At 34.1% G+C, this 25,410-nt stretch overlaps 1 protein-coding gene across 1 annotated transcript in view; it reads left to right on the top strand.

Moving 5' to 3' along the window:
• Window positions 1-22,768, top strand: part of LOC148942125 (U6 small nuclear RNA (adenine-(43)-N(6))-methyltransferase) — a 46,569-nt gene extending 23,801 nt beyond the window's left edge. Inside the window, exons 4-7 of the mRNA XM_089103452.1 lie at window positions 7,433-7,667; window positions 11,197-11,485; window positions 19,846-20,038; window positions 22,351-22,768. Of these exons, the coding sequence (XP_088959578.1) occupies window positions 7,433-7,667; window positions 11,197-11,485; window positions 19,846-20,038; window positions 22,351-22,697 (1,064 nt within the window). The 3' untranslated portion in view covers window positions 22,698-22,768. The remainder of the gene's footprint in view (window positions 1-7,432; window positions 7,668-11,196; window positions 11,486-19,845; window positions 20,039-22,350) is intronic.
• The last annotated feature ends 2,642 nt before the right edge of the window (window positions 22,769-25,410 follow it).

Below are 25,410 nucleotides of genomic sequence, written 5' to 3'. Positions count from 1 at the left end.
TCTGGCGTCGACAAAACCCCTCAGGGCCCTGGGGCAGGAAGGGATTCTCGTATAAACTTCAGAGAGGGCTCATTTGATTGGAAATTGGAAGTTCTAGTCCAGCTCTTACGAGTCAAAATCGATCGAAGGGCAAATACCGCCCCCACGCCCTTTTTCCCCACCCTCCCTATGAACTAATTCTGTTTATACCTGATGGCTCAATGAGAGTTGGAATGTTTTGGTATTAACACTCACCTATTAGGCATCTGCTCTCCTCCCTAACACGGAAAGAAACAGAGAGTGTAAGGCAGTGGCGGATCCAGGGGAGGGTCGTTGGGCACGCCCTCCCCCACCACGATCGGCATCAAAACTAATGCAATTTACTTAACTAATGCAAAATTGCGTTAATTAAACTTGCTCCTAACGCAAGTTTATCGCATCAACCTATTTTGCCCCCCCCCCTAAAAAATCCTGGATCCACACCTGGTGTAAGGGCACTAAAAATTTTAATATGTTATTCAATGAACCCCGTTCCAAAGTTTATGCGACCACCTCTTCCACATAAAGTGCCCCCGGGAAAACAAATCAGTATTAATTCATTGAACCCTTACGGCTCTTTACTCAGTTAATGATGTAGCATTGCTTCTGACCTAAAAAGTTGAGTAGAAATTTCAGCTTCCATTTTTATGAATATCCGAAATTATCTGAGGGGACTATGTTTGGGGAGGATATTCCACGGCTGGGAAATTTCTGCTAGGTGGAATTTAACGCGGAAGAATTGTCAGCAGGAAAAGAAAATGTTCTTTGAGGGGGGAGGAATTTCCCAGGGGTGGGTTTTCCAAGTGTGAATTATTCAGGAAGGGGACGACTAAACTCATTCGATAATAATCTAAATTTTACATCTGAAAGTAACGGGAATGAAGAATCAATGGAAATGTCAGAGATAGCACTTCAGGTTCCTTTAGACGATTCTGTTCGTGTCTTTTGAAAAAAGACATTTTCAAAAGACAGATTAATTTCATTTGTTTTACTTACTCTGTGGTTGCTCAATTATGCATGTGAGGGGGGAGACTTCCCCCCACCACTGTCTCCGCTAAGGTTTAAGTTTTTATCTCAAGCCTTAAAAATGAACGTAATGCGATAAAAGTATAACTCAAAATAACCTATATAGAATAATATATGCACAGAACACGGAACAATTAATCAAAATTGCATATTCTGAGTTGAAGCTCACCAAAATGATGGCCCAGGGGGCTCACCATTCCACAATCTATGAAATCAATCCTGCAATAACTGAAAATGTAAAGTATTTTTGAGTATTTTAACGTCTTCCACAACTCAAACGGTTCAACATTCTACAGCCCAATGAGTCTGTCTAATCTCCTAAATAGGTAACGGAGGAGATAAGTGAAGTTCCGCCCCGTATTGGATGAGTCTCCAACCTCACCCTCCCCCTCTCCTACTGTCTACGCTAAAATTTTCTTCCTTCTGCCAACTACGCCGCCCCCACCTCAAAGACTTTAATAAGATAAAGTTTTGTATGGGAAGAACACATGTGTCAGCAAGTGAAATGGTCAAAACACCCTTATTGGAGCTATTTTTTTCAATCCATTCATTGTTGCCAATCGCTGGCCACAAGTTATGCAAGCTGTCTATTGTGCATATATAAAGTTTTTATCAAAGAGGTAATCGTATAGACTTTGAAAAAACCCTCATTCGATTTAAATTGAAAGTTCTAGATCCGTTTTTTAAAGTCAAGAATAATCGGACAGTAAGCACCCCCCCCCCCCCATGCAATAAAATCTTGAAAATTTTTGCAATCAAAAACGAACAAAAATTGATTTAAAAAAAAAAACTATCCGAAAAATAAGTTTTTCAAAGAAAAGTAAAGGCCATTTTAACCTTAAACTCAGGAGATATGAATACCTGTTAGAATTCAAACTCAAAACGACCAGAAATTACTATTAAAGTACAAAAGAAAACATTTGTAATATAATTCGTTTTCAGTAAAGCGCCAATGACGCAGTAGGGTTTAGGCTTCTGCAGTGAGGCGATACCCAAACTCTGGTTTGTAGTTATTTTTATTACTGAAAACGAATTATATTACAAATGTTTTCTTTTGTACTTAATATTGAAAGTAAATATTAAAATTACAGTAAAATTTTGAACTGATGAGCTTTCAGCAATTAATAACATTATAGGCTACATCAAATATTCAGTTTAATTTATTAGTTCTTTTCAAGATTAGTCAAGACAAATATAGTTTCACTACAAACAAAATTTGGATACTGCCCCCTTCTTTAACGGTAAAAACCTAAAGCCTTCTGCGTCATTGGTGCTTCACTGAAAATGAATTACTCTTATATTAAAATTTATTCTTTTCCAGTTCTTACAGCATTGAAAATAAAAATAAAAATTACAGTGAACAAAAATCTTGAACTGATGGATCTTTCAACAATTAATATCATTTTATATCTAATATTCAATTTGATTTTGTTTATACTTTCCAAGACTGTTCAAGACTCATATAGTTTTCAGTAAGGCGCCAATGACGCAGTAGGTTTTAGGCTTCTGAAGTGAGGCGATACTCAAACTCTAGTTTGTAGTTATTTTTATTCTATTCAAACTTGATTTGCATATTCAGTTTAAGTTTCACTCGTTTTAAGATTTATTTATTCATTTACATTAATATATATATTGTATGTTTGTTCGCATTGATTGTTATTTAATTTCTGTTCGTTTTAAGTTTCATTTATACTTTAATAGCAAACTATTTCTTTCGTTTTAAGCTTGATTTTCTTATTCAATCTAAGCATTACTCGCTTTAAAATTTATTTATTCATTTATATTATTACTTGTTTTATGTTTTTTGCTATGATTGTTTATTTAATTCCTGTTCGTTTTGGGTTTCATTTATTCTTTAATAGTAATTTCTGGTCGTTTTGAGTTTGAATTTTAACAGGTATTCATATCTCCTGAGCTTAAGTTTAAAATGGTCTTTACGTTTCTTTGAAAAACTTATTTTTCGGAAAGTTTTTTTTTTTTTAATTAATAATGAAAAACCTTGAGACATTTCAGACCTAAAAATGGGACCTTCGGCCTCCTCCTCTCGAACAGGTTCGTTTATACAACTAATTTGCACAGATAGTCATTGTATACTCGTTCTGCTCCTGATCAGTTAGTGATTATAAGGGAATGAACCTAAATGATTAAATGTTATGATTAAAAGTCAGTAAAATTGCATGATACATGCTCTAAAACAAAATGCTATAATTTTTACGAATAAAGTTTAAAAAATGGTATTAAGGGATTCTGAACTTGTGATAAAAAATCCTGAGGTTAATATTGCAGTATAGGCATAGTTGAAATATGTTAAGCATATATTTCACAAATAATGCATGGTTTCCTCTAAAGTTAGTATTATAAACCAGAGGCTTATATTGTAATATACGTTTAAAATAAAACAAGTGAAAGAGATATTTAGCAAAAAGTGGTCGTTTTATGCCTAGTAAAAAAATACGTGTCATTCAATGGTTTTCAATCCATTTGATTGGGGGTCCCTAAGTGAGAGTCTATGGCTTAGTTCCCCCCCCCCCCCTATCTTCACTCTAACTTGACAGACACATACATCTTGTACCTCTTTTGAGTCAGGTATGCTCTGGGATATATTAGGGATGATTCTAATTTATCAAATGATTGATAATAATTTCGATGACTAGATCGTTCATTTTGCAAATGGGATTTGATTTGAACTGAAGCTTATATTTAAGGATATCTTAGCCGGTTGATATCAATTTTGCGTTGAAATTACTATCTAGGAATCCAAAACTAATACATACTAAGTAGCTTACATTTTTCACAAACAGCTTTTGTTTTCACTTAAACAGTGAGCAAGGATTTTTGCTGTTTTAAATCTAAGACTAACGTTGCAGTTTGTTGAAATCACACTAAAATTTTCAGTCTATTTAGCCAGAGGGTCCAAGGTGTGACCTTGAGGCCTCACCTCACATTAATTACATGCTTCATGAGTTCCACCAAAGTAGGTATCTAAAGATTTCTGAGCTTGCTGATTGTAAATGCGAGGGTAATGCTGTAGTCTAAACGTGCAAAATCCATGCACGTTAAATATAAATTTAACAAAGGGGTACGTTACATTATTCGTGTATGATATATAATGCCATATTCCAATATGTATGATTGGGATCCAATCGATCAACTAAATTCTCAAGAAACGTTTTATTCAAACACCACGATGAGCCAAGGACTTGTAACGTAGAACGTAGTAACATAGAACAAAAACAAGTGGTATGAGCTGTTGAAAATCAGTGTCATTCAAAGAATTTCAGTATGTAGGATTTTAATACCAAGGAGGGGGTAAGTGTATTGAGCTTTTGTGCCCTCCAACATTCTCCCCCCCCCACTATTTTGCTATTAAGCTTTGTTTGTATGGACGTGCAATATCTCTTTTGACTCGTGAGAGTCTAGAAGGGATTACTTTGGAAATAGCCCTATATAATTCAATCATAACCATTAAAAATCGTTAAGATCGTTGTTTGACTGTTTTTAATAGAAACAGTTAGTACCCATTTCCGGAAAAACGTTCAATTTTCGAGCTGGAGATAGGTTTTTGAGCTTGTCGGTTAACCATCTGAGGCTGATATTGCAGTATAAATGTCCGAAATCAAAACAATGGAACTGTATATTCTACGGATTGTGTTTGATTCCCACCAAAGTTGGTATTTAAGGATTTATGAGATTGTTGATTGTATTAATCACAATTTTGCAATATGTAAATCCAAAATCAGAACATACTAAGTATGATTTTCTTGACTAGTTTCCACTGTCATCAGAGTTGGTATTTAAGAACTTCTAACGTCGTTAATTACGAGTCTTATTCAATTTTTTTCAACTCTTTAGATGATATTGCCTGATATCCATGACTGTTGTTTCAGTTGTCAAATTATACTTCTGTGATTCTTCACAATTTTTTACTTTTCTTTTTCAGGAAGCAGTATTTTTAACGACTCTCAAAAGGGGAAAGTAATATAAGATCGCACAATCCTGAGGGTTATCTGTTATATGATACCCTGTTGTCTGTTGTTGAAAAGGATTTTTTTTACTGAGGCGATAAGAGGAGGGACAGTTACTTGAGGCTTAGGCTTCAGGGCAAACGGTAGACATGGTCTAATCAAGTTTTCTTTCCATCCAAAATACGAGTTCTGGTATCTAATTGGCTAATATACTATAATCTATTAAGAATCCAGGAAATAAATCAGCAATAAGGATAAATTCAAAATCTCTCATTAGCAATTGCTGGATTCGAATAACTCCAAAGTCTCAAAGTTTAAGCACTGTTCTGACCATAGCAATTATAATGCAAATCGCTTCATGTATCCAGATCGTGTACTAGCTTGTATACTATCTGGATATTAGCTTGCAGCTGCCAACAGCACAAATCGGTACGACGGAAAAAAACGTATTTAAATGTAATTCCATCTGACTTTGCCTTTGTAGGGTGGTTGACTCGTGACTTTGTGTCATCGCCCTAAAATCCTACCCTTGGTTCTGGGTCACGAATTTTGAGTAAAAATTAAAGGAAGGGTATTGAAATACGCAAATTTTGACCCCCCCCCCCTCCCTACCACTTTTGAGAGTAGAAGTTGATTCCAGTCACAGAGATGTTATCTTTCATTTTTCTTATCACTTCATTTTTCATCTTTGCAGGTCCGATATTATCGGGAATTCCTTTCTTATGGCAAAGAATACTGCAAAAGGGGAGGTTGTGTTCTTAAACTTTTTTGTTCGTTGAGGGTGGAAAGGAGAATCTGAGAAAAGAAAAATTCAGATTCAGCTTCAATGTCAAACTCACCATGATTGACTTGATAGGAAATGACTCGTCCGACTCGCTGAAAGTACAAAATATAAAATAAGACTTCCCCTCTTTCTCTCCTTTGAGGATTATTTAGGAGTATTTCCTGAAGGGTATTCAGAGGGATTTTGAATATGATTTTACACTAATGTTTTTAGTATTTTGGTATACAAATTATTGATTTTTTTGTAATTTCCCTGAGATCAAATCACATCTATTTCACTGAAATGTGAAGATGCCTTGTACAATTCGATAGGACCCCCTTTATAGTTATTGTTTACACTTGAGCGCTCTTCATGCATCCGCGTTTATTCATGGGTCAAGTCTTGAGGCTCCTTAGCAGCACGGCAAATTTGGTAGGTCACATGTGGCTTTTTTATTTGTTTTTTTTTTGCGAGGGGGAGAGTGTACAATAACTCAGAAAATATCCCACTCCTGTTTTCTAAGCATACTTCATCTGCTCGAGTAAGTTCGCTGCAATTCAATATTTGAACTAAGTTCTCAATGCGTCTGATGAGACAGGGACTCAATTGCCAGGCCCGACCATTATTAATCTTTGTCTCGCTTTGGTGACTGCTTGGCTACCTTTTCTAAGTTCTTAGCTATGTTACTTTTCCTTGCTTCGCTCTTCCATCTTACTCTTTCTTTTTGTCGTTGACTAAATCATAATTTAATGTGGTAATTCAAATAGTGTACAAATTTAGGTATTTAAAAATGATTAAACGGTGGGGATATTTTCTGTCTTGATCGTGATTATTCGTGATCTTTTACAATTGAAATTATTTTGCTTTTTTGATAATTTGTACCCTTGGATCTTTGTTTTTGCATCTGTTTGACTTTGACTTTTTTTTCCAATTTTTTCAGAACAAAGTTGTAATAATAACTTTTTTTACCCACTATTTTGCAAAAGCGGAGAAATAATAAAAAAAAAAAATTATCAAAAGACAGAAAAAACATCGAAAATACAATTATCAAAGACAGATGTATGCTATGTTTGAGAATGCAAATGTTTAAATATGGTAAGTGATTTATATAATTTATATAAAACCAAATAAAATGGTTTTATATGGTTTAAATACAGAGATTGTCGTAGGTTTTCCTTGAATGCCTTTGCTTTCCATCTATCTGTATTTCTATGGCATAAGATAAACGTATTGCTTTTCTTTCATGATTGATTGTTAAAGCAATATTTGGACCAACCTAGCAGAATTAAGAAAGACAAATGACAGGAAATATGCCTTGATGTATTTTACGAAAATTGATAACGAAAAATTCATTCTGAACATAATTTAATTTTAAAATTAATTATAATCAGATTTGAAGAAACGAATCTATTCTTTTCTGAAACCCCTTTTTTATATCTGGCTTTCTATCTGCTGGCTAAGAAGAAATTATGTACATATTTGGACATTAGGGTTGATTCCATTTTTTTCCCCTCTTCTCTTCGAATTTGATTTTGTGAAGTAGTTATAGAAAAGCTGCTTGGCTCCAAGCTTATTTTTACTCTTTAGTGAAAGCTTTTCTATAACGCACTCCCACATATCTTAATAAGACGGTTAAGAAAACTTCATATTTTTTTCTTAGTTATCAAAGTCAATGGAGCTGAATCCCTCAGAAATATAGTTGGAAATCAAAGCTTCACATTTACAATGTGTAATCCGCCATTTTATTCTGAAGATAAAGAAAAGCAAAAGAATAACCGTCCCTCTCCTCAGCATGACTATGGTGGACAGGAAATGGAAGTTGCTGTAGAAGGTGGTGAAGTTTCATTTGTCAAAAAAATAGTTGAAGAAAGTAAATTTTTGAGTGATCAAATCTGGTAAGTTTTTATATGGGTTTTATGCTTTAAGATAAAAAATTACACCTTGTAAAAGGAGGTCAGATTGAGGTAAAGTTGGCACCTGCCTGGTTGCTACTCCCTTAGGTGTTGACGAAAGACGTAATTAAGTAAAACCAACTATTTCGCTAAAGATTGAAAAGGAGCTAGTCACCAGGTTGTTAACCAGAGTAAAAAAACGCAATTATTTTGCTTAGTTTTTGGTCGACAAAAGGAAGTAGAATAACAAAACAAAGCATATGTAATCTTTGCTTAATTTTGAAATTACTTCAATTGATCGGGAGAAACAAGCTCTATAAAAATTATATGTGCCTACCCAAAGAAGGGGTTCTGTCTTTTTAAGCCATTAAACAAAAAAAAAACAAGTTTTTTAAACTGAAAGTAAGGAGCGACATTAAAACTTAAAACGAACAGAAATTATTCCGTATATGAAAGGGGCTGTCCCCTCCTCAACGCCTCGCTCTTTACGCTAAAGTTTGACTCTGTCTCACAACTTTATTTTTTAAAACAATAAAAAACTTTAGCATAAAGAGCGAGGCGTTGAGGAGGGGACAGCCCCTTTCATATACGGAATAAATTCTGTTCGTTTTAAGTTTTAATGTTGCTCCTTACTTTCAGTTAAAAAAACTTGTTTTTTTATTGTTTAATTTTTGAACGTTTTTGAATTAATGCAGATTTTGATTTTGGCTCACCGTACATGAATAATTAAAAAAAAAAAATTGCATATTAATTTTATTTTTATTTGGTTAAATGGCTTTCTCGAAACTTGTTTAATTTTATTTACAAACGTTTTTATTAGTAATAAATATACGTAACTTACGAATTAACTTACTTAACGAACCTCTATATTCTTATATTTTTAATACGTATATTTGAGGGTTCGCCCCCACTAGTCAATACCTTCCTCTTTAAGCTAAAGTTCGAATTTTGTTCCAATTCTTTAAAAATGACCCCTTAATCACAAATGCCGTTAATTAGAATAAATAGCTCTTATGAAAGTACTAAATAATCTTTGGCTTAAAGAGCGATGCATTGACTAGGGGGTGAACCCAATCATATACGTAATGTTTTCTGTCGTTTTAAGTTATGATGTTGATCCTTACTTTCAGTTAAAAAACTTGTTTTTTTTATATTTAATTTCTGATCTTTTTTAAATAATGCTAGAAATTCCGGTGCCCCCTTCATAGTAATTTCCCTTCTCCCGTGAAAATTTGCGTCATGGAAAGATCCTTCCACATAAACCCCGACCCACTCCCCCCCCCCCCACGACCCGAAAAAATCCCCGCTGAAAACATCTGTATACTTCCCAATAACCAATACTATATGTTAACATTGGGTAAAGTTCATAACTTTCAGCCCTCCCCCCGGGGACTTTGGGGGATTAAGTCTTCCTAAAAGACATTGTTATCATATTTTTGACCATGCTGAACAAAATTGATATCTCAAAATTTTGATCGGATGACCTTTGGGAAAAGAGAGCTTGGGAGGGGGCCTAGTTGCCCTTCATTTATCTTGATCACTTAAGAAGAGCACTAGAACTTTTAACTTCCGTTTGAATGAGCCCTCCCACGATATTCTAGGACCAAACAAATCAAGCTTGAAACGAACAAAAGGCACTACAAACAAGAGCACTACAAACTGAAAGCTGTATGCGTCTTGAACAGTCTTGGAAATAATAAGCAACATCCCATTGAATATTTGATATAATGATATTAGTTGTTGAAAGATCCATCAGTTCAAGAATTTATTTCACTCCAATTTTATTTTCAATGCTGTAAGAACTGGAAAACAAAATATTTGTAATATAATTCGTTTTTAGTTAAGTACCAATGACGCAGTAGGCTTTTAGTTTTTATTTACAGTTAAGGAAGGGGGCAGTATCCAAACTCTTGTTTGTAGTGAAACTAATTATCTTGAGCAAATTTAGTATGAACTAATAAATTAAACTGAATATTTGATTTATAATGATATTAATCGCTGAAAGCTCATCGGTTCAAAATTTTACTATAATTTTAATGTTTATTTTCAATATCAAGTACAAAAAAAATATTTGCAATAAAATTGGTTTTCAGTAAAGCACCAATGAAGCAGTAGGTTTTAGACTTTTACAGTGAGAGAAGGACGCGATACCCAAACTCTTGTTTGTAGTGATTTTTCTTCGTCTCAAACTTGATTTGCATATTCAATTTAAGTTTCACTCGACACATCCTCTATCTTTCTAAAACCGCACTGTTCTTCTTTTAAAACTTTGTCTACGGCATCTCTCAGTCTAAAAAGTATCATATTACTAAGTAATTACCGACCTACAGAGACCAGACTAATGCCTCCATAATTATCACACTCACTTTTATCATCTTACTTATAAAGTGGCTTAATTAAGGTTTTCTTAAAATCGTTAGGTATTTCCCACTTTTCAAAATTCACATTCATAATCTTCAGTAACTTATTTCTAACCTCAGGGCCACCATATTTAGGAAACTCATTTACCACCCTATCAGCACCTGAAGCCTTACTATTTTTTAATCCTTATAGTACTGTCGCTAATTCTTCCTCACAAAACAAATCTTCCTTCACATCCAAGGTATCACAACAAACTTTGGCACATTCTCAAAGGTTCTGCCCGTCTCTCTCTAGCTCTTTCCTTATCACTAATTGTGGCCCCGTTCCTATCCTTAACTGGGCCAAGTCTGGATTGACTACTCCCTCTCAGTTTATTATCATGCCAGTACAATATTTTACTATTATGCCGTCTAGCTGCATCTTCCAGATCCTCGGCAATTTTATCCATGGCCTCCCCCTCATACCTTCTCAGTTCATATTTTAATGCTTGCTCCACTCTTGATACTGCTAAATATAAAAAAAAGGAAGGAAAAAGTGTCTGACGTGTCTTTTGCATTTCTTTCTTTTTTAACCTTTGATTTTACAACAAAGTTTAATTATATGGACTCTTGTGGGGCAACTTCGGTATTTCAAATGGTAGATCTTGTAATTTATTTATATTCCGATTTTTAGTGAAAATAAGGAGATTTTGTTTCGAAACTTGTAATTTACTGCTCAAATGAAAAGTTACAGACCTTAAAAAAGTTACTGAAAAGCACTAAAGAGCTCAGCGCTAAATATCGGAATAAATGAGTGTTGCAAATGTTTAGCAGGTATTTAAAGCCTTCAAACTGCCATCCTGCAAAACGTTACTTATCAGGATTCTTCTTGAAGAATGAAGTGCATTTTGCATTGAAAGTCCGTTTGAATGCTACACTAAAAAAAGTTCAAAGTATTCGAACCTTGCAAAGAGGTTATTAGGTTTCAAATTTTGCCCATAATCTCTTTTTTCCGAAAGTACCATGATGTGACTCAAGTTTTTCAAATTCTTACTTCTTCTATTAGAGGTACCTTAGCTTGTGAAGATATTATCTGTGATTTTTCTACATATGGTTTTTTCTCTAGTCATTGATTCCTAGTAGTAATTAAAAAAATTAAAAATTTATGTTTATCTAATGTATATTTTTCACAGGATATTTACTACGATGCTAGGTCACAAAGTAAGCGTAAAGCCAGTGAAAAGATTATGTGAAGCAGCAGGAGCCTCCGTTTGTACAACTGAATTTTGTCAGGGACGGACAATGCGATGGGGTGTCGCCTGGACTTTTCGTCAAATCCTATTTGAAAAGTGTCTGGCTGTCAAACGAGAAAAACCAAAACCCCCTGTCACATGGGTTGTTCCTCAAAGCCTTTTCAAGGAAAAGACATACATTGTAAAAAACATAGATGCAGCAACGGTGAATATCCTAGATTCACTGAAGGTAACGCTAATTTTATCTAGGAGGGAGGTATCTGTTGGTAGCCAAAGTGGACATGACCAATTGACAAGGCGGTGTGAAGTCTTTAGAAATTATTTATTAGTGTATGCTAGTCTTACAAGTTTTAGGTTAGGAGCACAAGCTTTCACCCTCCTCTCCACTAAGGAATGTAGTGCTAGAGCTAGTGACCTTATATTACTGAAAAAAGTGGCTGTTTTGCTATGTTTAAGATTTTGATTTGAAGTTTGATACAAAAACCCTTTAAAAAGGCCACACATTTGATAAATAAAATAAACTTTAGTAGATAAATCCATTTTTAACAACTGTACTTATTTACGCCTTGTAAACATTGAACCTGCTTAAAAATACAATGCTTTAGGACAAATGAGTTTCTTTCTTGTCCAAGGCCATATCCAGGGGGGTTTGTCCCCCCCCCCCCGAACTGTCCGAGAAAATTGCTTTTTTCAACGCTTTGGCCTCTAAATACAACTCGCATATCTTAAGTTGGCCAAATCACAAGGTCACTATAATTACCGGCATGGCTTCAACTAGTTGCCGTTGAGTGAACAATATAGTCAATTATTAGGCAGCATATGTTCTTCTTCAGCTCAGCCTTCTCTTAGCTGGTGCAATCCAATCCCAGGTCAGTTTGTATCTAACACTGAAATAATGAGGAAGCGACAAGCGGATAACGATTTATTTCGATACTTTCAAGGGAAAAGGCCCATAATAGAAAGCGTGGATACCCGGCAAGCAGAGCCAGAATGCAAATCTCAGAACAGGTTCGTTATTGTAAAAGATCAGTACCCGATTGAGCAAAATTATATAAAACTAAAACCCTCACATCTTGTTACCAAAGAGGAATTGATAAAAATTGTATATATTAATGAATAGCTAAAAATCTAAGCTATGCATCAACAAGAATCGTGTCCATATACCGAAGGCTTGCACATTGTAATTGATTGTGAAGGGAGTGGGGAGGTCGGGATTTGAAAAGGTATATAGTGGAAGTTCTTCCTACTTCGCAGACTTGCATGGTTGTTTTTTATTTTTACATGAAGAGTCCCTCTCAATGTCCCTCTCTGTTTGGAATACAAATAGTTTCATTGTATTTAATTTAAAGGTAAACTTATTGCTTTAAATATTGATAGACAAACGCACTTTGTTTGTCTAATAAGTTTGGTTTTTTTTTTTCTTTTTTTTTGTTTTTTTTTTTTTCAGCAAATGGTGGCTGGTCATTATAGGTCGGACGTAAAGCAGGACGGTTTCCAAAAAAAATAGATTATATATATACATTTATATTTATATATATATATATATATATATATATATATATATATATATATATATATATATATATATATATATATATATATATATATATATATATATATATATATATATATATATATATATATATATATATATGTATATACACATTTATGAAAGATCTTAAGCCGAACTGGCCAGCCATGACAAAAAAGACAACAAACGAGACTGTGGCCAGTGGAGAAAAAAGAAAAGACATATGCAAATATGTCTTTTTTCTCACTTTAGTTTCTCACTGATTTCACTTATTCCTTTAATTTCACTTTACGTCTTTTTTTCACTTACTTTAGTTTCTCACTAAAATAACTACTTACTAGCATCTTTTCCCTACGTGGATCAGTTTGCGCTAATTGTATAAATTTTTTTTTGGTCGTGGTTTTATTGGTTTTTTAGTTTTAACTTGTTTTTTTCTTCTTGTTCTTCTTTATATCTTGTTCTTTTTCTGTCTATCGTGCTGAAGACGCCTTGTTTGTGATACAGGCGAAATATCCGCGTTGTTTTGCATTTGTTTTTTCTTTTTTCTCCACTGGCCACAGTCTCGTTTGTTGTTTTCTTTTTTTTTTTCTTTGTTGTTTTTTTTGTCATGGCTGGCCAGTTCGCCTTAAGATCTTTCATTCGTCAATTGTACAGGCAACAATTAGCCGCTTCTGTCAATTATTATTTGTCTTTGGTTAAAAAACATGCTAATTTCTTAAATCAACAAACTTTCTTAAAAAATTGCAAGAAGGAATTGGCGATTCTGAAATCTTTTAAAATATGTACCCATTTTGGAATTTAAAATGAAACAAAATTAAAAAACAAATTAAGCCTAATGGCTTTAAATCACGTAATTTATGAACAAAAGCAGAGACGTTTTCAACTGTCTAAGGAATTAAATTATGTTGAAACCCTTTTAAGGAATAACCTTCCATCTGACATTTTTATGCGAATTAAGGAATGGCCATTAGATATTTTAGCCATGATTTTCATTTGTCTAAGGTTTGTCTGGTTGACAAGTTTAATAAACTTTTGTTTGAGAAGTTCCAAGATTCGGATTTTTTTTTTTCCTCGTTTTTGTCTGGGTCCAGCAATTAAGAATTTTTCTTTTTAACCTCTTAATATTCAACAGGAGGCTGTTTTGTCGAAGGGTTTTAAGTCCTGTTTTCCAACACCAATCCACTACCAAAGAACAACTTTAAAGGTGGAGTCGGGAGTTTTGGTTTCTATAGATAAAGTTGATACTCCTCAAGAGTTTAGAGCCGAGATCGTAAGAAAACTAAGCACCTTTAATGTGAGCGTGATTGGTAAAGACATCTCACGAAAAAATGACATTATACTTTCAGATTTCAAAAATGATAAATTCCTTACTATCACCAGAGCCAATGAAGGAAACACGATTGTAGTTATGAACACTGAAGACTATAATAATCAAATGAAATCCATTATTTCTGACACTACTAGATACAAAAAACTTAATTTTGATCCTACAGATAAATATGTAAAATCAACAACAAAGGAATTGGAGTCATTGAAAAATAATTTTCACATTACCCCTCAGTTTTATAACAAATATTATCTTAGGGGTTGTTTGTTATCCAAGATCTATGGTCTACCTAAGATTCATAAGACTGGAGCCCCCCTCCACCCCATTGTGTCAACTTTTCCGTCACCTGTTTTGTAATCAGGAAAATGGTTGTCGGTAGCATTGCGTCTACTTTTGGGAACACAAAGATCATATTAAAAAATTCGACTGATCTTACTAATAAATTGAGAAATTTCACGTTGGAGGAAAGTTCAATTCTTTGTAGTTTCGATGTTGTTTCCATGTATTCAAATTGTGATTAAAAAAGATGCAGGGGAACTTTAAAGAGCATATTAGAAAAACGTTTCGATTTAATGCAAGCAGTGACTTTAGCTAGTTTGGAAATTGAAGATATTTCGACAGTAGTTCTCATAGCAAACACAATTTCTTTTTACTTTGTCTTTAACGAAGATTTTTATAGAAACATTTTTGGATTACCTATGGGGGCTTCTCTCTATCTCCTTTAGTGGCAAATCTTTTCATGGATTCTATTGAAACCTCCGCTATAAACAGTTTTAGAATCTCTCCTTGTTTCTGGGGTAGGTTTATGGATGATGTGGTTTGCGTTTGGAAACATGGATTGGACTCCATAGACCTATTTTATAAGTATATAAATAGTTTTGATAAAAATATTAAATTTACAGTTGAGTTTGAGGAAAAAAACAAATTACATTTCCTGGATATTTTATTAATTAAAAGGGATCTCCATTTACTTTTCTTGATTTACAGAAAACCTACCCACAATGATAGGTATTTGAATTTTCATTCTTGCCACCCTATATCGGTGAAACGGGGGGTTGTAATTTCACTAGTGGATAGAGCCTTTAGAATTTCTGGATTCGGAATTGTTATACTTAAGGGATGTTTTGTTATGTAATAATTATCCAATTAAGTTTATTGACAAAATAATTGAAAATAGACGTGTTAAACATGATAGTAGGGCTATTGGGGTTTCTCTGTTTTTAGATTTAAATGTATCAAAAAGTTTCATTTCATTGCCATATTTACCTGGTTTGGGGGAGAAGCTTTCACGAATTTTGTGTAAATTTGGTATTAATACATGTTTCCAATCGGTGTGACCAATGGGTAGTTTTTTTAATTCTGGTAAGGATTTAACCCGGGGAAATTTTGTAAGTGGGGTGTACAAGATTTCTTGTTGTTGTGGGAAGTTCTATATTGGTAGGACTCACCAACAATTTGTTGAAAGGTTTTTTGAACACCAAAATTCAATAGAAAAGACCCTACAATTAAGCAAGCCTCCAGAAACTTTTGTTTCGGCTTTAGCAGAACATATTTGGTTTCAACCAGATCACTTTGTAAAATTTGATGAGGCCTTAGGTATTTCAAATGATAAGGGGTATACACAGTGGGCGAGAGAAGCCATTGAAATTTAAAAACATATGTTTGCTTTATGATAATCTTCTAAAAAGTGAATCAACAGTCAATAAGGGAATTTAGATTATAAATAATCACCAGGGGACTGTTTTTCCTGCTAGACCAAAGCGAATTGCTTCAATAATAGCCAATAAAAAGATTATTTCGCAACAGAATAGTTAAATTGATTTCCAATTTTTTATTTTTCCTCAGTTACTCTGGTGTTCTCACTAAATTAACTCCATAATAGCATCTTTTCTCTACGTGGATCAGTTTGCGCTAATTGTATAAATTTTTTTTTTTTTTTTGTGGTGGTTTTATTGTTTTTTAGTTTTAACTTGTTTTTTTCTTCTTTTTATCTTTTTCTGTCTTTCGTGCTGAAGACGCCTCGTTTGTGATACAGGCGAAATATCCGTGTTGTTTTGCATTTGTCTTTTCTTTTTTCTCCACTGGCCACAGTCTCGTTTGTTGTTTTTTTTGTATATACATTTATATATATATATATATATATATATATATATATATATATATATATATATATATATATATATATATATATATATATATATATATATATATATATATATATACTTGTATGTAAGATTCGAAGAACGAGGGTACTTTTCAGTCTGTGGAAAAGAAGCAAACGAAAGGGCATGGCCGTCAATGGGAAAGAAAAAAAAAGTTAAATATAAAACAAAGGGACTAATTTTTTGAAGTAAACTGTAACGATCCATAGAACTGAGAGAAAAACGAAGCTATAAACAAATGAAAGATCATTTGAAAATTAGCTTGGGCAAGAATTATGTCCCTAGCAATTGACGCAGCCCGTTTACTGATCTGATTTATGTTACGCTCAATTGATTTCGGTTTGAAATGCGAAAGAATGTTATTTCATTCTCTTTTTATAAAATTATCGCAAATTTTATTTATAAGAATAACCCCCAGTATCTCTGTTTATTGCGAGTTTTCTATGTATATATATATTTTTTTGTTTCAATTGTCTCCTTGAAATATTGTGGTAAACCATTTACTGTGAAAAATAAAGTAACCTCGCCAAAAAGAACTAAAAGATCTGGTTTTCAAAAGCGTGGAGAGCTAAAGCAGAGTCAAAATCATCATTGTAACGTTTAGACTTTAGATTTATTTATTGAAAGCTTGCATTCATGCAGTCTTTCTACCAACTGTTCTAAAGATTTGTTCACTCAGCCATGTAGTCTCTGGACTAAATTACATCAAAGACATTTTATTCTATAATGCTTACTCCATTAAACTTCTTAAGCAAATTATAGAAAGAAGACTAAAAAGGGCAAAATAATATAATAGTGAACCTGTCATTCTTTGGTCAACTCTGCAACTGAAAGTGAAAATTTTACAATACTGTCATACATTCCTTGAGTCAGTGAATAGCTTGGAAAGATTTTGCAGAAATAACAATATTCTCTTCTCTTTCAAAAATGATGATTGTGACTCTGCTTTAGCTCTCCACGCTTTTGAACACCCAGAGCATTTAGTTATTTTAGGCACGGTTTCTTTGTTTTCCACATTAAATAGTTTAACCCAATCTTTGATGGAATATCCGATCATTTTTTTTCTTTACCGAAGAAGTTTGATGTCTGTCATAATCCGTAAGGCTTTCAAGGATGAAGCCATTTCTGAAGCACGTATTTCTGAATTTAACGTGAAAGCGTTTGAGGCGAGGAAAAACGTCGACAATGGTCAACACGTTGAACGTCGTCCGTTTGCCTTAGCCTATTAAAAGTACCCAAAATTCAAATCATATAAAACTGTGATTTCCAGATAAATACTCATGTGAGCAATGATGACTAATAACGATATTACCATTACAAAAGCCCGTATTTTGATACGGGCCCGTATTTTGAAGTCATTTTTATGACTTCCGTCCATGTACTTAGTCAAAAAACCCTGTTGGATATGTGTATTACAAATTTTAATACAGACATACAGATGTAAACGTGTCAATTACATGCTTAAATAAGAAATGACACCTGAATAGCACTTGAAGAGTGAAAAAACAAGAAGAAGAAACATACATACAGGTCCCAAGTAAAAATGGCAATAACACTCAAATTTTGAATGGAGGTGAGAGTAATTATAAATGCTCTGACTCATGTCTGCTTAGGATAAGTTCTCTTTACAAAAGTTCAAAGGAATGAATCAACTTCGAGTTTTGAAAATATGACACTGAATCGAAACTCCTTTTCTTCTGTTCGACTATGAAGAAGTCATACTTGGAATGAATTTGCAGCTTCTGTATACTTCTTTGGGTGAACTACTTCGATAGGAGCTGGTTTGAAGATTACAAAATCTTGGAAATGAAATTCAATATCTCACATGTTTTTCTAGGGATGGAAGCCAAAATCAGAATCTAGCACATATTCTGGAATATAATTATTCTTAATAAGCTTAAGAATTGCTTTAATTGTGAATTTCTTCAGAAATGGCTGAACTATGAGCTGTAGGTTTACTCTAAGAATTACTCTAATCGATCTAACATCGTATTGCAATCTTTTCCTCGGGTTTATATTCGGCAACTTTAAAATGGGTTTACATCAATTCCAAGGCAAATCAGAAATAACCTTTTTTTTATATGTTCATACGGTTTTTTTACTTTTGAACTTTTATGTTGCAAGATTATCTTTGGATTTCTTATAAACAACTTCAGAAATCCTTCAACACCAACTATGATTATCGGGAGCTGAAATGTTTTAGACGGTTTTCAAATTTCAGTCTTACATTTTTAATTGTCGACTTCAATACATGGTAAGTCCCGAATGGTAGAAATCAAACTCCATGTGTGAAACATATACCTGCCGTAATTTGCTCATTTTTATTTTGGAATATTACCGTCAGATTTTGGATAAAAAAACCTAGAAATTTGAAGCTATTTGAAGCATAGCTTTCTTAAAGATATTTATTTTGGATTGTTTTCCGAATGGGTGTAATTGGTGACTGGAAAAACAATGAGATGCCTTATTGGTGGAAATCAAGCAGTTTTTTTAAACATTTAAGTTTTCTGTGTCTTTCTGTGTTTCTGTGCTTCTAGAAAGACGAATTGCAAACTTAGCATCGACATTATCATTAGCAACCTAGAAAACTATGGGTGTCAAGTTTAGTGAAAGTTCAAAATCATTTTTGATTTGAAAGATTGGGGTTTTCTGGTGGGTAGTTGTAGGGGTGAGTATTATAATCGTTTGAAGCTAGACGGTTGGGAGTTCTGTGGCTTGACGTTTATATAGTACCATTTCAACTAGTAACCTCATAAAATCTATCATATTTGGAATCTATAGGAGAAAAGAAACTTGTTTTGCATAATATTTTTTTTTGATTAAAATCTGGCATGTAAAGCTATTACTGTTGAACTTGAAGCAAGACATCATTAAATTTGAACAATGGCAAGCTTCTCTGCCTATGTATTTGATATGAAGTTATGGTTCAATAGAAGAATTGGTCAAAAAAATTCTTAAATGGTGAAAATTGTTTATAATTATTCAATCTTTCGGGATGACACACAACCCCCTTTCAGGAGCAACTTTGGAATTTTTAATATTATTCTTTGTAAAATTTTATTTGTTTGGGATTTACATGGGAAAACATTTGGTTTCGATTAAAAATTTTGGAGGAGTTTGAAAGCAGAAGCTTAAGCAGCAAGCTTAAATGCTGAATTTAATGACCTATACTCCTTACTTGTTTTTATGAAAGTATTTTCTGATAGAAACAGATTTTCGTCAAGTTTTTTTTTACTTTTGCTCTTAACTTCAAAGTATATTTTTAGGGATGCCATTTTAACTTTGATGTCACCTCTTTAAGGGTGTTGTGCGCCTCCTGCTCATTGGAAAACTAGACAGAATCTTTAGCCTCTTACAGGATTGCAAGGATCGTTTTAATTTTTTTTTCGAATATCTAACCCTCTTTCCGGTTTTAAAAGCTGGCTTTCGTTTAGTTCCGATTCTACTTTCGGCAAGTTTTGGAAGCATAGCATTCAGTTAGGAAACTTGTTGAAAGACATGTCGTTTTCATAGCTAATTTAATAACCTCTAGTTGCTACGCTACTTTAAACCTTATCTTACACTTACAGATGGCGATAGAGCCAATAAGATCCACAAAATACTCGACCATGTACATCGTGAAAGCCACTGAAAATACTTGGGTTCATCAGCGAAGGAAGCGAAGAGAAGAAAAAAGACAAAAAATCAGACAGCAGATTGAGATTAGTAAACAAGCCTGTGATGAAGCAAAAAATTATTGTGAGGAAACACATACCATTACAGGTAATGCACGTGGTCTCTGCAAAAATAAAGGAGTTTTTTTTTTTGTATGGGATGGCTAAGAATGATGTTGAGGGACGCTGATTTTGGTCCTTAGATTTACGATATAACATGTTTCAAGTGTGGAGTATAGATTGTGTTTCGTTTATCATATGACAGCCAAAAAAAAAACAATAGCTATTAATACACTTTATAAATTAGAAATCAAAGGAAAGTTTAAAGTAGTAAGTAATTCCCCTCCACAAATCTAACTATTTAGTTGTAGATTTTGTAAACCAAAATAATGTGAGGGTCCATGGAAGGACTCAGAAGCCTGACTTAGAGTAAAATGAAGGAATTGCATTCAATATGTGTATCTTGATTTTGAGAGGTATGGAGCTAAGATTCCAGACAGAGAGACAAGGAGAGAGTGGTTATAATTAATCGCAGTCAATAAAAAATACAAAATCAAAAATTGCAAACTATCAAGCTTTATTACGGAATTCTTTTCTTATATTTGGCTCTCAAAATTAACCAACTCATTTATTCCTGTAATGTCTAAGAATACTATTTTGACCTGATAGAAAGAATTCTATGCACAAGAAACATGCGCATAAGGCAAGCCCACATTCCAGATGTATACTAGTTTTTAGTTTCTGATAAACCTGTATCTCTTTAGAAACTACTCAACAACCATTTATTTTATCGTACAAAATAAGGGAGGCTCTAAAGAACTCGCCTTGAAACTGTTGAAATGATGACCCTATAACTGGTTTTTGAAAATTTTTACCCTCCCACTTCCTGATAAATATCGGAAGGGACCTATTCTTTCGAGGAATAATTATCATTCTCGAGGCAATGCTATACGAATATTAAACTTGAATGTAAATGGAATTTTCAAGTAGTAACTCTTTCACATTTAAAAGAGCCTTGGATCTAACAGCTCGTAGTAAAAAATTGTAAGTGAAGAGCTTTCCCTTTCAATGGAAATCGAATATAAAAAGCTTAGTTTTGATGACAATATTGAACATCCAGTGTATTATTATGCTGATTCTACTTATACAAAAAAGTATTGATTTTGTAGTTACCCACCATTGATATTAGTACTTGAACAGTTGATTTAATTTTAGAAACAGGAATTAAACTTCCATTCAATGGAAGTTCAGTTCAATGGGATTCAACAATATACAATGGATTTCAACTTGCTTGATGGACCTAAACTACTATCTGTAAAATGTGAAATGTTTCTTTTTTCTTAAGAATTGAATGAAAATTCACACAATAACGAAAATAATCTTTGTTTTTTTTTTCTTTGTCTTTGTGATATCTATGCTATCGAAGTGTATTTTCCAATCATTTTGTTCTATATTTCTTGAAGTTTTAAATACTTCTTTTTCTTTGACCAGTGTTTTGTTGTCCGACGTTGCCAAATAACGAAGCTATCAAAACGACTCCGAAGCATCAATATCGGTATATCAAATATCAATTAATAAAATTCAAAAATTAGTCTATCGATGTGCTAAAAGATTGAGATCCCTTCCAACAATCCTTTTGAGATGTTTTTTTTTCTGGGGGATCTAGTCTGGCCCTCGAATTCCCTCCCTAAAACTTGAACCCTAATCTGTCATCATATACTTTTAATACTATATATTTTCTTTTCCTTTGTTTTAGCACCAAAGTTTGCGATTATGAAGGCACGTACATAAGTTATTCTTTGCTCTTTTTTATGTTCATTTTGTATTAAAAAAAGTTAAGCTATTTAGTTATCCTATTTCCTTTTTTTGATTTTTCAAAATAGGGTATTTCTGAATATCCGGAAGAAAACGCCACTTCATTTTTATTAACTTAGTGAGGGGGATAGAATTCTATCAGGGTAGCCGAGACCAAGTTGAACCCAGATAAAACAATACTGATTTAGTGAATGATTGGGCCATTTACATAGGGGATGGCTATGCTACCAGGTCCCTCCCAAACACAGTTTTTACCCTAAGGTTGGAGCTGATTCTCAATGTTGAAGATGCAACACTTTTGTTTAGTTTTTCATTTTGAGAGTAATTCCATGGCAAGTCAATCTAACATCCTTCTGTAAGTATATTCTTATAGCATTCTTGTGATAGTACAGTGTATAAAGCCCTGTCTGAAAACCGTGGGGATTCCATTATGCACATGCCTGTCACAAGGCCTTTTCTTTCGAGGAGTAGTGACCTTTATTGCCAAGAAATTGACATGGATCTGAGCTGTGTTTGATTTCAGGCACCCTTGGCCTTTGATGAGTCATGATTAGTAAGATTTTATTTTAGGAATAAAACTGGTCTCATATTTATAATTTTTTTCAGTTTCATCAGAGTCTGACATCCCTGAGGCAATGGACACTGAAACAGGATTTTGTAATTCGTCATCTCCTCCTGAAAGCTCTAACCTCCAACGTAAAAGATATTTAGAACTAGAAACAGTTGATGAGCAAGACTCAAAGCGAATGAAGGGTGATGATGGTTTCAACTATTCAGATGAACTTGAGCTAGAACCAACTCACATAGTTCAATTCAAATTATCTATTCAAAAGACAAGGTGTGACATAGTTCTATCCGTGACATGGATTGATGGCACTGGGGGCATTGATGCAATGAACCAAGTTCTTGTTTACTTAAAGCGTGAATTGACGAGAAACCCCAATAGGCAATAAGTTTTTGTGTATTTTGTTGTTTTGCTTTTTTACTCCTCATTTTTATTTAAATAAACCTTTTGTTTATGCTCGTAAAACAAATATAAGAAGACAAAGGGATATATTAGAGACAGATGGTCTAGATGGCAATCGTTACTTTCTGATTACCTATAAAGTGCAAGGCGCTATTATAGTATGATTTAGAATGTAATTCTACGTATAACGTTCTAAAAACTTTGGCAGAAATAATAATTGGGCTTGTCGAATTCTTTACAAAATTGTAGTAAATTGTTTGCAATAAATTGCACTACTTGCAGTAAATCGTTTAGTTACACCCTTTCAATTCTGATTGTGGATGCAGATATGCTGTAATTATTTTAAGTTTGGTAGGCAATATGCTCATGATGAGCATTGATTCAGAATTCAAAGTGAACGCACCTGTCTTGAATTGGATATCTTACTTAATATTATCAAACCACATCTGAATCTTGCACAGCTTAATGGATCTAAACTGGTTTAACAGGATAATCCTATCTTTTCTTTTGCGAATGCTGATTTTTGAATACACAATCATGACTTAATAAATATAAAATATGGACACGGAAAACATCATTTGAAATGCGGTGTTAAATTTTGTTTCGAGAGCAATGCTAGCCGGAATAAACATCTATCGATTATTAATCGTGCTGTTGGAATGTTTCTCCAGAGATAATACACTGAGTGCAAAAGAATGATCCTGCTGAAATCTGGCCTACCGGCCCCTTTCGTCAATCAACCAAGGATGAAGAAAATGTCTTGGATATTGAAAAATTCTTTGCCAAATCGGCTAAAGAAAAGCGTCTACTACCTACACTCGTCATTTTTGAGCATAGAAAACCCTGCATGCGGAGAAGAGATAAGTGCATGCGTAACAACTAAAGTAAATGATGTGTGTCGTGGTTTTGAAGGATTCATAGAACAGTTGAATAAAGATGATGGGCACTTTTTTACTCAAACCAGTTTCCCTACCCAACCAAAGGCCCCCACAAAGCTGTCTGACTCTGTAGTTGTTACAAACCCTCCGCCGCTGAAAACCCCATCAGAGCGGAAAGCGTTTATGGAATCTGCGTATGGTGAATCCCTTGATGCTTCTGATGTAGATCAAAATCTGGGTTCCGGTGCAAAAATTAAAACACCCTCGCACATCGATATAGTTAAAGGAATTCCTGAGTCCCTTAGCGCAGAGTATTTGCAAAGTTTAATAGCCGGTTATGAGAAAGCTGAACAATGTTAGAATTCACGTGCCTTCAAGTTGTATTTTCCAAGTAGAGATGCTCTTGACACTACCGCAAAAATACTAATTAAAATTTAATTTAAAAGCTTCATAATCCAAGAATTTATTTATCTCTTGAAACGTTGCTTCAACTGCCACAAAATTGGCCACATGTTGACACAGTGTAAAAATACAAAGAAATGTAGCCATCGCGCTCAAAATTACCACGGTGCGACCAAAGAAAGCCTGTGTCAGACTCCGATCCACGTTTTGAATTGTCAAAGCACCAAAAACACGTGCTACCATGCTAACTGCCTGTCGAACAAGACTGTGAAGCTGAAAAACCAATCTGTTTGAAATGGTTGAGCCCTTATATATATATATATATAATAAAAAAAAAAAAAAAAAATGCGTCGAGTCATGGAACATAAAGGGTAATATCGGTGCAAAAATCGCCGTTGTACAATAATTGCCTTACTGAAGAAATCATATTCATACAGGAACATTTCCTATCTGTTGAAAGTATGAAACTACGCACTATAGTGCCATCACATATGCTCCTCTTTGTACCTTCGAAAATGCCCAGAAAACAAGGGCACCCATCTGGTGGACTTGCTGCAATAATAGATAGACATACTAAATCCGAACTACTACTACTACTTACAACTCACCGCAGCACCAAGCTGCCTGAGGCCAACACAGCTACGCACGATCCTCGTCCACCCCAATCTATTCAAAGTCTCCCTTTTTATACCCGCCCAGGAAGTTCCCTTTTCATTTAAATCTTTCTCTATGACGTCCTCCCACCCCAGATGGGGACGACCTGCTTTCTGTTTAGCCCTAGATGGTTGGCCGAAAAGAACAATCTTCGGCAATCTGTCATCTTTCATCCGCACAACATGCCCTAACCACCTCAACCTTTCTTTCATTATAGACCTAGAAAGCGGTATTGAACCACATTTTTCGTATAGCCTATTGTTTTAAATACCGTCAGTTAACCGGGTACCCAGAACAATCCTTAAGCAATTTCTCTGGAAGACATCTAGCAAATCTTCATCCTCTCTTCGGAGCGTCCATGCTTCGGAGCCATATTTGACCACTGTCATCACTGTAGCTTCTAATATTCTAATCATGGTTAGCAGACTTATATTTCTATTCTTCCAAACATTTTTTAACTGTGAAAAAACACCCAAAGCCTTGGCTAGTCTATGTTTAACATCTTCACTGCTCCCACCCTCTTTACTAATAATACTACCAAGGTAAGTGAAGCTGCCCACCTGATCAATCTTTTCATTACCCAACGTCACCTTTTCATCTTCACTTATTCCTAGCCTTAGTGATTTAGTCCTCCTAACATTAATTTTCAAACCGATTCTAACACCCTGAACTTGCAAAACCTCTAAAACTTCATTCATTTTGTTCACACTTTCATCTAGGATGCTTAAATCATCAGCATAATCCAAGCCCAGGAGACTTTTTCCT

This window comes from Artemia sp. Qi Xiang Cuo, chromosome 17, assembly GCF_049724085.1.
Source record: "Artemia sp. Qi Xiang Cuo chromosome 17, ASM4972408v1, whole genome shotgun sequence".
NCBI classification, from domain to species: Eukaryota; Metazoa; Arthropoda; class Branchiopoda; order Anostraca; family Artemiidae; genus Artemia; species Artemia sp. Qi Xiang Cuo.
Note: the sequence above shows the minus strand (reverse complement) of the source record. Positions and strands in the feature narration are given on the sequence as shown.